The 13,108-nt window shown below is 41.0% G+C and overlaps 2 protein-coding genes across 3 annotated transcripts; one reads left to right on the top strand and one right to left on the bottom strand.

Annotated features, from left to right (window-relative positions):
- Positions 1–7,236: 7,236 nt before the first annotated feature.
- LOC120455710 lies at positions 7,237–9,073 on the top strand. Its single transcript, XM_039642123.1, has 4 exons — positions 7,237–7,383; positions 7,849–8,102; positions 8,184–8,558; positions 8,712–9,073. The coding sequence occupies exons 1-4, from the start codon at positions 7,356–7,358 to the stop codon at positions 8,958–8,960; spliced, it is 906 nt and encodes a 301-aa protein (XP_039498057.1). The 5' UTR covers positions 7,237–7,355; the 3' UTR covers positions 8,961–9,073.
- Positions 9,074–9,630: 557 nt separating this feature from the next.
- Positions 9,631–10,666, bottom strand: LOC120455941. Of its 2 annotated transcripts, none has more exons than XM_039642470.1 (3): positions 10,498–10,666; positions 9,918–10,238; positions 9,631–9,847 (listed from the first exon to the last, which is right to left on the bottom strand). In XM_039642470.1, exons 1-3 carry the CDS (start codon positions 10,556–10,558, stop codon positions 9,735–9,737), a joined length of 495 nt encoding a protein of 164 aa, XP_039498404.1. In that variant the 5' UTR covers positions 10,559–10,666; the 3' UTR covers positions 9,631–9,734. The 2 variants fall into 2 exon arrangements, with proteins under 2 accessions (XP_039498404.1, XP_039498405.1); XM_039642471.1 differs by having other exon boundaries at positions 10,614–10,631.
- Positions 10,667–13,108: the final 2,442 nt, after the last annotated feature.

Here is a 13,108-nt window from a genome sequence, read left to right as displayed (position 1 = left end):
GGCTTGGGTTACGGAGGTGTCATAATATATGGACACCGATTGCATAAGGCACTTCGCACAGTCACAGGTGACGGGGCTGCCATTTCACTGGTGGTTTCCAGGGTATAGTGGGGCATGAATGGTGTAGGGTATAGTCGGATATAACTTTAATAATAAAACGAAAACGAGTGGACAAATAAAATACATACTCGTTATAATCAATGGTTTAGACAGTTGCCTGGTTAATATTTCAAAGTCATTATTTTTTTCAGCTGTGTAACCAATATTGTTCATTATTATCATGTTTATTCAATGAGCTGTATAAAATACCTTTCTATTGCATAGTTCTAAGTATATTTCTACCATTAACCCGAACCAGAAAATAGTTTGGATCGTATGCCTTGAAACGTAATTAAAATGTTCTTAAAACAGGGTATTCCTGGGTCTTTAAATACCGTGCAAGTTTCAAGCTCGTTTGTATGCTTAGCATGATTACATTGGGCTACCCCCAAGTCGAGTTCGTATGCAAAACGGTTCGTGTTCGGTTGTTGTTTATTTATTCGCGCCTCCCGTTGCAAAGTAATCCTTTCCGGGGCTGCAAGTGCTCAACTGCCATTCCCCCCTTTTCCATTTCCCGGCTTTCCCGCTTTCCCGCTTTCCCCGTCAGTTTCCGCGTGCAACCTTTCTTGGCCCTGTTTGCTGACATTTTCGCGTTTCGGGTTTGTCAGCAACGTCCTTGCCGGCTGTCATTCCATTTTGCATTCACAAGGAGCCGCGGCAAAAGTGGATGGAAAATGGGCGGAAAATGGGGGTGAAACTTCGTGGCGGGTAGGGTTTTGGCAACACTCAAGCGGCACAAAAGGTGATTGCGATTGCGAATTCTGTGGACGTTTTTATGGCGCATTCAGTAAACCAAACAATTGCCAAACTCAAAGGCAACTCATTCGGGCACTGCAAAAAATATCTAATTATATAATGACACATGCCAATTATATTTTATAAACATTTTATTACCCTCCCCATATGTTTCTTAGAATCAATTAATTGTTTTGAATGTCTAAATAGCAAATATTCATAAATTAGGTCCAGTACTTCAGCATCTCTGGAATGGGTAAGTTCCCGACTTATTTATGAAAATTCGGTTCCCAAATGTGTCGTTTTTTTTCTCAGTGCCCTCACCCACTTCTATAGCCAAGCACACACCTTCATACCTACCATTGTTGTTGACTTCAGAACTCAACTCTCAACTCCGCGACAGTTGAACATTTTTCGCCAAAACCGAACAACAACAACAACAGCGCCGGCAAAAAGGACAAAGGGCAAAAAAGGATTTGCTCGGGCATGAACACCCACACCCACACCCCCTTCCACTCTTTTCACTGTTTTTTTTTTGCAAATTTTTATGGTTTGTTTAACAAAACGCAACGTTATATAAGCGGCAGTGGAGTTAGCCGGAAAACAGGAAGGGAAAATAAATGGAAGGATTGCAAGGATGGAAGGGATTGGCAAGAGTTAGCGGGAAAGTGTCCTTGACTCGAGCGCTCTCGGGAAAATAGGAAAGTGGCAAAGAAACTGTAGGGAAAATCGCAAAATTAACTCGCATATTCCGCGGAAATTTGCGTTCATGCAATGTTAGCATCTTCTCTTCAATGAAAGGATAAGAGCTCTTTGTTTCCTAGCGTTTCGTCAAAGGAGTAATAAAAGTTGCAAATATTTCTTGAAGGTGAGTAAAAGTTGGATTCTTAAGTAAACATAGGCAAAATGGAGTTGGTATTCTCTTATTATCGTTTCACATATTTTATAGAATTATCATTATTGTCCGTTATGTAGATAGTTTCCTCCGAACCAACTAGTTTATAATTTTAATTTATTTTAAAGCGACAGACGGCTGAAAATTGCGCAACTCCACTGCTGCTGACGGAATCAATTGAATAATTCCCAAAATCCCATCCACAAGTCCGTTGAAAAGGTGACCAGGAATGAACTTCAAGAAGGAGACAACCCATTTGGACCGCTGTCAACTGTCCGTCAGAGTCAGAAAAAGGACCTCTTGTCGAGGTCGGGTATCATTAACATAACAGCTCGAGTTAGGCCAGCGTTTCGGCACCAATCCCAATCTGCTCGACATCCCATGTGGCAGCCTTGAGTGGCCACTTGGCTTTGGCACTCATGTAAATCGACACAAATCGCTCGACAAATTTGCCATAAATCCGTATCATTTGCCCAGATTCTCATTTCGCCAAATGTCAAATGCACATTAACGAACACACAAAAACACACAGTGCCAGTTTTGATGGGGGTTGAGGAAAATGCGAAACGGGAAACGTTAAACGTTAAACGTTAAACGGGAACTCGGGAACTCGGAAAATCGGAAAATCGGGTGGGGGGAAATGGCAATGAGCATGAGATTGCCAAACACCAGCACACCCGGAAAATCGGACAAAGTCGGACAATGAGTGACAGGCAGATTGCAAAATTGAAAATATGACAACAGAGGATCCCCGTTTTTGGGAAAAACCCGCTGCTTAGGGCGCTCTCTCGCCGTCCTTTCACAATTTTCACAATTTTCCGACTTTTCCTTCCTTCCTTCCGGCTATGCCCTGCTCTTGGCAAAAACTGTTTGACAGCCAGCCGAAGTTAAGCCCGATTCCCAATCCCGAATCCGATTTCGATCCCATCCATCTGACCAGCCGACAATTGAACATATTTCGCTGACATTTTAATTAATTTGACACTCGGTCCGGAGGTTTCGCTTTGGTTTCATCTTTTTTCGTGTGTGTGTCCTGGGGTTTTGTTTTGGGCGAAGGGGGATTACGCGGCATTTGCCGGTTTTCGCCAGTTGCAACATTTAATAAAACTTAATCACCAAATTAAATGACAGCGGCGGCAGTTTTTGGCCCATTCTCAGAGGTTTCATGGGGTTTTATTGGCGGAAATAGTGAATTCGATTAAACTAACGCTGGCGATCAATAATACTTAACCGATTCGTATGGTTTCTATCTGGATTACTTAAGCCAGCAAGTAAACAAGCAACTTATCTTATCTTCTTGTTATATCGAACACTTTAATGAACATTTTTTCTCAATAGCACCTATGATACTTTCCCTTGTGGATAAATGCATAAACAAAGAATGGGAGCCAATCACTCTTTAGAGTAAATACTTCTTATCTTTTATTATCAGCATCTTTCAATTTTACTAATTCATAGCGCAAAAAACCGATTGTTCCACAGATTTTTGTTCGATTTGAATGTTTTGAAACTTCCCTAATCGCCCCGCCTCCGTGACTCTTCCCAATCTTTCCAATCTTCCCAAGGCGCGTCCAAAGTCGACTAATTAAAACTAAACCCTTTTGCGCGGTACCCACCCATAGAACCGATCGGGATTTAGGATTTGGGATGTGGGATATGGACTCCGAGCCCCGAACTCCGAACTCCGGAGTCGGACTTCGGGCGAATCAGCCGCGTTAATTGCCGAGTTTTAGGACGCGCAGAGCCGAGCGGAACCAAAGTAAGCCACACTTTCCGGAAAGCCGGACTAGCGGCGATCCTTGGGAGCGAAAGTCAAACTGAAAGTCAAAGGATTAGGAGTGCGGAATCCTGAATCCGGGGATCACTGGGCGAAAGGGGTGCGGCTGTGTTTTCAAAATACTCGTAAACAAAAATCGCAAAACTGCTAGGGGCAACGCCCAGGATTTCTACATGTTGACCTAGTTGTCCTCCTACGTTTTAGGCACATGCGATGTGAGATGTGGGATGTGGAATATGGAATATGGGACTTCGGTTTCGATTTTCGGGTGGGCGAGAACCAGGGTGTCCTTGCTCGCGACCGCGGGGGCTGCCTTAATTGCCTGCAACTAATTATGAATAGTGGCAAAAGGAGTGAGAACCGAGCCGGAAAAAGGGAAAAGGGAAAAGGGAAAACTGTCGAGAATCGGGCCGAGAAAGGAGTATGGCACTACTGTTTGTCCTTGCCGCGATTGTCGTCATTGTTGTTTGCAATTGTCATCTTTATAGATGATGCCATTGTCCCTTGGCCGCCGGCACCCGTAAAATTCGGCCGGATTAGTGGCGTACAGCTAGCGAAAGGATTAAAACGAAATTAGACGCAGGTAGTCCGGTGCGGGAAAGTCGTCAAATGGTGAAATGCTCAACTGCTCAAATGGTGAGATGCTGAAAATCGGGAAAATGCGAGCCCGAACTGCCGCCGCACTGGAGCTCTCGGTTTCTCAAGGGCTTAATTGAAATTAATTATGCGGGGGCCCCTTAAAATTGCGACCTGTTCAATTATGCATGCGGCAACTTCAAGAAGTTTTTCACACCCCTTTCTGCCGAACAGGCGACAGGTTCACATAATTAATGCAGGCGATAAGTAAAATGAAGGGGTTAAGCACGTGTAAGAAACAAGTCGACAATAGCAATACCCTTTTTTTTAAGTCGGTGTTCATTTCCGAAGTTAATGAAAGGAGTAAGTTTCAGCAAAAGTTCTCCATCTTTAAGCGCTAACACTATTTTGTATATTTACTTGTATCCAAACTCAAATTACTTTACATTTCAAATTAAGCTTTAAGTAAGTAAGTTTTACAACAATTTTCTTTTTTTATTTATTTTCGTTGGGTTTCTTATCTTTATATCTCTAGTCTTAACTTCAAGAAAATGTAAAATAATGCAAATAATTTTGAAATCCTAATAAATATCGTTTAAGTAATATATTCATCATTTAGTTATTCCAGCTAAAAAAATGTATGAGACCAACGATTTCATCTAGGGTATAAAAGTGCCAGACAAAGAGTCCCCACACTTCGTCCTGTTTTTTTCGGGGGTGTCGTGGGATTTTTCAAGGACAACTCGAACCGCATTACGAACCTTAATGCCAGGCTTCTGCAGTTTTTCCTTTTTGCTCATAAAACGCCGCTTAATGCGACTCTTGTCAATAATCAATTTTCGCTGAGCCGCCTCGCCTAATAATGCCAATTTATTTTCATGGCTGGAAAAAAGCGCAGAAAAGCGGAGCATCCAATGAAACGAAAGGGGTTGCAAAAGGGGTTTTGCGAGGCCCAGACACACGTGAGCGGAAAATGCCGGCAATTTATCTGTTTGATTTTCAGATATGCCGCGTCTAAGTCGTGGAAAAATCGCTCCAGATAACCGGAGCGACATCCGCATGGGAATCAGTCAGGGGGGATATGCAGAACATACATACGTATATGTTTCCCTAAATCCGCGTCCTTACCAGTCAAAGAAATGCATTAGGGAAGGGAAATTGGGCATGTCAAATGGGCGTAGCTAAAGAAAATATAATATGATACATTTCAAAAAGATTTATACATATAATTGGTGTGTCTCGTGCTTTTTTCACACAGCTAAACATGATTTTCAGATTTTCACGAATTTTTCACGAATTTTCAAGTACCTCTTCGAGTGTTTGTTGGCTTTCAAAGGAGCTACAGTGGTTGCCATTCATGAAAAAGAAACATCTTCATCGGCAGTTTGGCAGTTTGGCAGTTTGGCAGATCGGCAGATGCCACCCAAATTGGCCAAACTCTTTTGTGGCGATTTGGATTTGGCCATTAACTAATGGCCTGAATGGAGGACAAAGCCAACGCAGGTGGCCCTGCACCTCGGGTCCATCGAGTGTTTTGCTCTTGAACAAGAATGAATGCCAGTTTTCTGCGCTGGCCACACACAAGCGGCAAACTGAGAGCCCAAACAAACGCACACACCTCACCTAATGACAACAATTAGGGCAGCAGGAACTCGCTTGGTGACTAAACAAGATTTCCCCCGGACTTCGGCAGGACGGACACTCGACAACATAATCAGGCAGCCAACTGCCACGTGGGGTGTCCAAGTGCTCAAATGCTCAAATGCTCAAATGCTCAAAATGGCATCGAAATCACCAGGACGTACATACATACATGCACAAATGGCGCAAAAATTGCAGACACTTCAATTATGAGTTGGGTAAATATTTTTGTGCAAACAACGCAACAGGATATCAATTCACTGAAGCATTATCAAAATCTGCCCATGTGCAATGTGAATAACTCAATTTGACACAAAAGTCAATGGATGAGCAGAGCTGCAGAGTCGCAGAGTCGCAGAGCCGGAATCCAAGGAAGCCACCCCGGAAGCCAAGGAAAACAGAAAGGAGCTCGAGGACCCCGCATTGTTTTCCAGATCAGCGGGGAACCCTATTTACCCGTATATGCAGACTTTTTTTTTTAATTTTCACTAAGGGCACAGGCAGAATTAGTTGTCCTTTTGGTTAAGACGCCCACTATAGTTTTTAGCACTAGGAAATCTGTACAAGCATATTTTAATTCGATATACAGTATTAATAATAATACCCATAATTCAATAGCAAATCAACGCCAAATTAGATTCAGATAAAGCAAACAAAAATATTTGCCTGCAAAATGTGTGCTGGCAAGGATTTCTACTTGAGGCTGGTTATTGAATCAACAAACAACTACTTTATACAATTGATATTTGATATTATTTTTGTTCGCAAATTCGTTTCACTATGTCGGCGGCAAGGTCTTTATTTTTTGCGCACACTTTTTTGGGCAGCTGTTGTGTTGGCCTGCTGCCTGTACTTTCGGCTAAGGATTTTTGGGATCGACGTCTCGGATTGCGTAAGCCATAAAAATCCAGGCCAGGATCCTTCTGCGAACAAGGATCTTCGCGTGTCAGCCTAAAAAACTGGAACTGCACGCAACTGGATGGAAAAAATGAACACAAAAAAACGTGGCACAAAAAGGATATATCCACGCGTCATAAAAAGGCGAGGAAAATTCCGGTGAAAAATTGAAAATCTCTAGACAACATTACGCAAAACGCAATCGGCGAACCGAGACTGTAAATCAAATAATACAAAATCGCCGCGAACGAACAAAAAAATAACGAAACTTGCCTTGGTTACGGTGAGTCTTGAGTTCAGTTTTTTAGTTCTGTAGCTCAGTTTTTTCCTCGTCAAATTACGGCGAAAAAGCGACAGAAAAAAACGCGAATTTTTTTTATGACTTTCGGATCGGGATTTATGGCCCAGGTCTAGATGATGTAACCGTAGGATCCTCTGCGAAATCGCGTATCGTAAAATGTGCGGCTGCTAATGAGGTGCTGGATGCAAAGGGAGGGGTATGCAAGACTGGAGACCACCGAACTTCGATTTAAATTAAAAAAATGATAATGGGTAACCCTGAGAAGAATAGTCACCTCTTGTTAAATTATAGTTTTGTAAAATATGGGTCAAAGGAGCCATTGACTTTTCTATCCCCATTATACACGTTCGTAGGTTTCACATTTAGTCACACCAGCTGAATTCAGATATATCATACAACAAAATTTTTTAACCAGTTTTACATTCTGCAATAATATGTTTCGTCGTGGATTAAAAGCACTGAGTAAGTACGAAACAGCTAACGATATAACACATAATGCTATACCACCAACGGCTTCTCTGATTCATAAGAAGGCCACTAATTACGCCTAAGTTGTATCTTGCTGAATTCCCAAAGACTCTGCTCCTAATTCTTACCTCTTGTTTGTGCAATTGATAACAGTGTCTAGTGCGTTGGAACAGCGCCAAATCTTTGATTGCTCATTTTCGACCATTTTTATCAAATTTTTTTTACAAGGAATATTTTTGAACAATTTTTTGATTGAACTTTTATTTCATGCTTGTACAGCACCCATTGCAATATATTTTTACAAACGGAAAAGAGTTGAATTATAAAGTAATCCATTTCTCACATAATAATATGAAAATATTTGAGTTCCAATATACAAACTAAATGCTAAATGCTTAGATGATATAAACTATAGATTTACACTCTTAAGAATATGGAAAATATTATACTCTTTCTCAGGAGTCCGACCTTTCGCGGAGTCGATTAGTTTTCTTTGGCGCAACGTTTCGGGAAATTCCTGGAAAGGGGCAAGGTTTGTGCAGCGCCCGGGCATAGCTGCGAAAAACGAACTCCCCAGCTGCCCAACACTTCAGAGAACCCCAATCAATAATGTTGTCGATCAGAAGGCGGAGAATCCTTATTCCACATTCAAAATAGACCACGATCGCGTCCAGCAAATGTGGCAAAATTCCAGAATAGGTGCCAAAGAGCAGGTGTGTTACATTGCCAATTAATTGCTTATTAATTATGGATTAATTATATTGTTAATAATTGTATAATAATCCGCAAAGCAGAACAGCCTCCGTGGCTATCAGCCTGCCAATTCCGACGTGAATTCCGAATCGGAAGAAGTCATCAGTGCCCTGGACAAAGTAAAGCGCATTGAGGAGCGGCGCAAGATCCAGAAGAGGATGCGCTCCCTCCTGGAGGAGCAGCAGGAGCTCGACAGGCGGATCCAGGAGGAGCAGGACCGTGCGGTTACGAGGGAGGTTCTCGTCGAGCGGGATCCGGCCAGAAGGCATACACCCAAGGAGTACACTCCTGTCCGCAATCCGGAGAATTGCAAGCCAAATTCCTGGGTTTCAGCAACCGTTTTGGCGGCCACGGGCAAAATGCAGCACCACAGGTACATGCAGACTCCTCCCAGGATAAGCCCAATCAAGGTGGAGGTGAGTAGTTCCATCAAATAAGAGCTCATTATAATAGCTCATGGCGAGTTCTATAAATGCCTGCATTAGTAACATTTGTAGTATAATTTGAAGTATAATTTCTATGAAAGCCATCTCTTTGATCATTCCTTTCTTTTCCGAATCAATCCGAAGGCCGAAAGTCAATCGCCGAGCAAATCCCCACCAGATAATCCGGCGAGCAACAACACTTCCGGCCAACCCAATCAGACCAAGACCACTGATATGACCCATCGTGCGGAATGGACCAAGAGCGTCCTGGAGTTGCACAAAACGCGCGCCGAGGAAATGGACAGGCTCCGATCGCTGAATGGATACTCGAATCAATCGGCCTGCCTGAAATTGAGTGAGCTATCCGCTCTGCGCAAAATAAGATACCGCTAGGCTATGCAAAAAGAATTGGAACCCATTCATACTTACTTTTCGGAAAACAAACAAAATTTTATATTTTACATTTTATACCATTTTTAAAAAATATATTTTTGGATTAAACAAAACACACGCATTTCCTTGCTTAAAACCATCTCTTCAGATATGAAAACCATGTTTTGTCTTCAGCCCGTTTTTTTATAAATTTTACATTTCTTTTACATATTTTTTATATTTTTAAAAAATATATATTTGGATAAAACAAAAATTCACGAATTTCCTTGCTTAAAACCACTTCTTCAAATATAAAAACCATGTCTTGTCTTCAGCCCGCTATTTTTCAGAGGGAAAAATTATAAATTTTACATTTTATACAATTTTTAAAAAATATATATTTGGATAAAACAAAAACAAACGCATTTCCTTGCATTAAAAGTTTTTTAATTTAAAACCACCTCTTCAGATATGAAAGTCATGTTTCTTGTTCAGCCCGCTATTTTTCAGAGGGAAAAACTATACATTTTACATTTTATACAATTTTTAAAAAATATATATTTGGATAAAACAAAAACAAACGCATTTCCTTGCATTAAAAGTTTTTTAATTTAAAACCACCTCTTCAGATATGAAAGTCATGTTTCTTGTTCAGCCCGCTATTTTTCAGAGGGAAAAACTATAAATTTTATACAATTTTTAAAAAATATATATTTGGATAAAACAAAAACACACGCATTTCCTTGCATAAAACCACCTCCTCAGATATGGAAGTCATGTTTCTTGTTCAGCCCGCTATTTTTCAGAGGGATTATCCCAGGGGTCACGGAAAAACAGCTTGGTAAGCCGCTCGGTTATCGCGAAAGCACTGGGCTCCGGCACTCTTAGGGGTCTAGCACCAGCGACATCTGAAAGAAATAGAGAAGTTTGATCAATATCAAATTCAATTCTCCTGCCATTTGAAGTGTAAACTCCTACTGATTTTTCCGAGCATGGGCTGCTGTACGGGCGCGTTCCTTAACCGGGCACTCTTATATAGCTTCTGGGCACTCCTGGCCAAATCGGTCATAGACTTTCCATACCGAATGAAGGCCGTTTTCACCTCGTTCCTCGCAGAGATCGAAACACTTCGACTGACCAGACTTACGGCTGTTGGAAGGCGGTCGCCCGCTAGTGGACCACGCCCACATCTCGTTGTCGTCTCCACCGCCTTCTTTTCGGCGATTTCAGACTCCCCATACTTTTGGGCGGACACGTTCGGCATAGCCAGTAAATTGCGTCTAATGCTATAGGAACACACTGGAAAAAAAACAGTTTTAAGTAAATACAAATGAAACATGTTTATATTTCTATGTTTCTCCAGAGTAACACGGCATAGTTACAGGTTATATGGGTGTAAGTCATTAACTGGCTAATCTTATGATTACTTACTTAAGTATTATCTATTACTGTACTGTATGGTATGTGTTTTTCAAGTACTGTTTACTATAGTGAACTGATCACCTCCGCTCAAGATAAAATGCCTTTTAACCCATTTGCGAATCGTCGAAAAACTTACTTTGCTGCACGCAGGGCGTTATATTGATCAAACAATTGCGTAATTTATTTTGGGACTGCATCGTTTACTCGGAATAATTTTTATACAAATTTTTATAGAAATACTATGTAACTCACTGTAATTTTGTGAGAGTTCTGATCTTACACGACTGACGACGAAAAACACAATGAAGTTGTCCTAACAAACAGCTGATCTAACTGGCCTTAAAATCAAGGGGCTCTGTGATGAAATACTATACATAATTTGGAATCTAAAAGTTATAAATAAATTAAAATATGATCAAAACAAAATATCACCTGCCTGATTAAAACTTGTTTAATGTACATTAGTATTTCTATTGGGACGCCATTTTAGGAGAAGAACATAGTTAGACTTAGTTACTCAATGGGCATCACTCGAAACGACCCCTAAATAAGTCAAGCACAGTCCCTATTATATATAAATGGTGTTGGAAATGTGGCTCTAGCCCGAAATGGAAATATCTCACTCAAGTGATCCCGGACTGCGATTCCAATTTACGGGGTCTAGTGCCGTTTGACACAGCTCTCGATGACCTTGCATAGGGTGTGGATATGGGGAACAACCCCTAAATTGGGCCCGGGGCCATATAATTAGTGTAATTACCTCAACAGCCTACTAAATTCGAGAAAAATGCAAACAAAAATTAAGAAATCACAACATTTATATCCCCCTGTCAACGAGCCCCGCTTGCTCGTTCGATTCCGTGTGCAACTCTAGGACAATGAAGTCCTTTGGTCCTTTGGTCCTTCGGTTGCTTTGGCACATAGAGTCCCTTGTGCGCCGGCACCAAACAATTGATGCCGTCTAATGACAGGGTGGATTGCAGTTTTTCGTTTTCGTTTTTCGCTTTAATTCCAGTGCCAACTTCTGTTCGCTCTTCCCCCAAAAGAGAAACTAAAATGGTTTAAAGTCCGCTTGGCAACTTTGCAGTTTGCAGTTGCATTGTCAGGACCTCGGGATCGCCTGGTTATAAATTACGTTTGGCGGGCAACTTCCTTTCGGGATGCCGGTTTCTATTTCTGATCCACCCTTTGCTGTCCTGATGATTGGCAAAAAAGCAAAAAGCGAGCCAAGGATGCATATGAAACGTAGTCATTAGTGCCGTGGTCAATGCAAAAATGCCAATCACGCTGAGGTACAAATGTCCTGCCATGTCCTTACGCCCAGTTTACACGGAATCCCGGGAGTCAAAGAAAATATTTTGGCTCGGCCATAATTAACGCCTAATGAAAATATTTTGAGTCGGCAGCTCTTTGAAGTCGGCGGAACACACACGTGAATTTTTAACTAAAAAATGTAACTGGAAAATTTGTTTGAAAGCAGAAAGGAATCGCTAATCATGCCGGCAGATAAAAACAAGTGGGTGTGCCCTATATGACCCGTTACTTCTTCCATTTTAATATCATATAAACAAGTTTTATTTTACTGCATGTGAAGTTTAATTAACTAGGGTACATAAACCGAAATTGTAGAATATGAAAAATATAAATCAAACATTTCAGCTGCCTGCAAAACTGATTTATTCTTCGGGCGGCAGTGCCTACTAAGTTGGTCATTACACGACTAAGTAGCAACGAAAACAAGCCACCCAAGATGGGATGAGAAGTGAAGTCAGCGGGTAGGAGATATGAACATGGTCCATGGCACAGATGGAGGGTTTTCGCTGGGCGGTGTCGATATTGTCATCAACACATAACTGTCAACTTTTACTATCGTTCCAGGGGGTTGCTCCTCGAGATTTGTAGACGCGGTGGTTAAATTGAAACCCAGGAGCGGTGGAAACAGTGGCGGAAAAGGGAGGGTTTTCAGCCCGCTGGCAAATGACCCAAAACTGAGAGACATCATCATTAGGGCATCAGAATGGGCAAAAACCAGGCAACAACCATGAATATCCGTGAAAAATCATCATCAGCAGTGAAATGCATACAAAATGAAATTGAGCAATGTTATGTTTGTGTGTATTTATATACATAAAAATATATATATATATATATACAATTCCCATGGCCAACTGACATATTTTATGCATTTGGCATTTTGGCTGAAGTGGCGGAATCAAAGCAATTGTTCGCAGGGCAAATAACAAACATAAATAAGTAAATGGAATGCTGCATAATTTATGCATTTAATGTAAACAGACAATTTGGCGCAGCTTTTTGAACAGTAGTAAAGACGGAGCGCCAAGACATGTAACAAGGATATAAGGTTACGAGGATCGTTTGAGGAGTTTCGAACTTCATTTTCAAGGCACTCTTAAACGGACAATTGCTCACACCAAAGTGGTTAGTAAAGGCTTGATTAAAAATTAATTTATATAATATATTTTTTTCCAGAGGCACAATTATATTATCTAGATTTTTTTTAGATTATTGGGACTAATAAATTAATACAAGAGTTAGACGTTTAATTTAAAAATGTATAAGATCTTTATAATATATAACACATTAAAATACTTTCTCTCTACATATCATTCCAAGTCTGGAGTTTTGATAAAAGTAGTCAAACAAAATTCCAGCTTAATTTCATGGAAAAGCAAGACTTTCAAGCTTTAGGAAAAGCTGTAACTAGCAAGTGGAAACACAGTAAATGA

Source organism: Drosophila santomea, chromosome X, assembly GCF_016746245.2.
Source record: "Drosophila santomea strain STO CAGO 1482 chromosome X, Prin_Dsan_1.1, whole genome shotgun sequence".
Lineage (NCBI taxonomy): Eukaryota > Metazoa > Arthropoda > Insecta > Diptera > Drosophilidae > Drosophila > Drosophila santomea.
The sequence above is the reverse complement of the archived record's forward strand: the minus strand, read 5'-3'. Positions and strand labels throughout refer to the sequence as shown.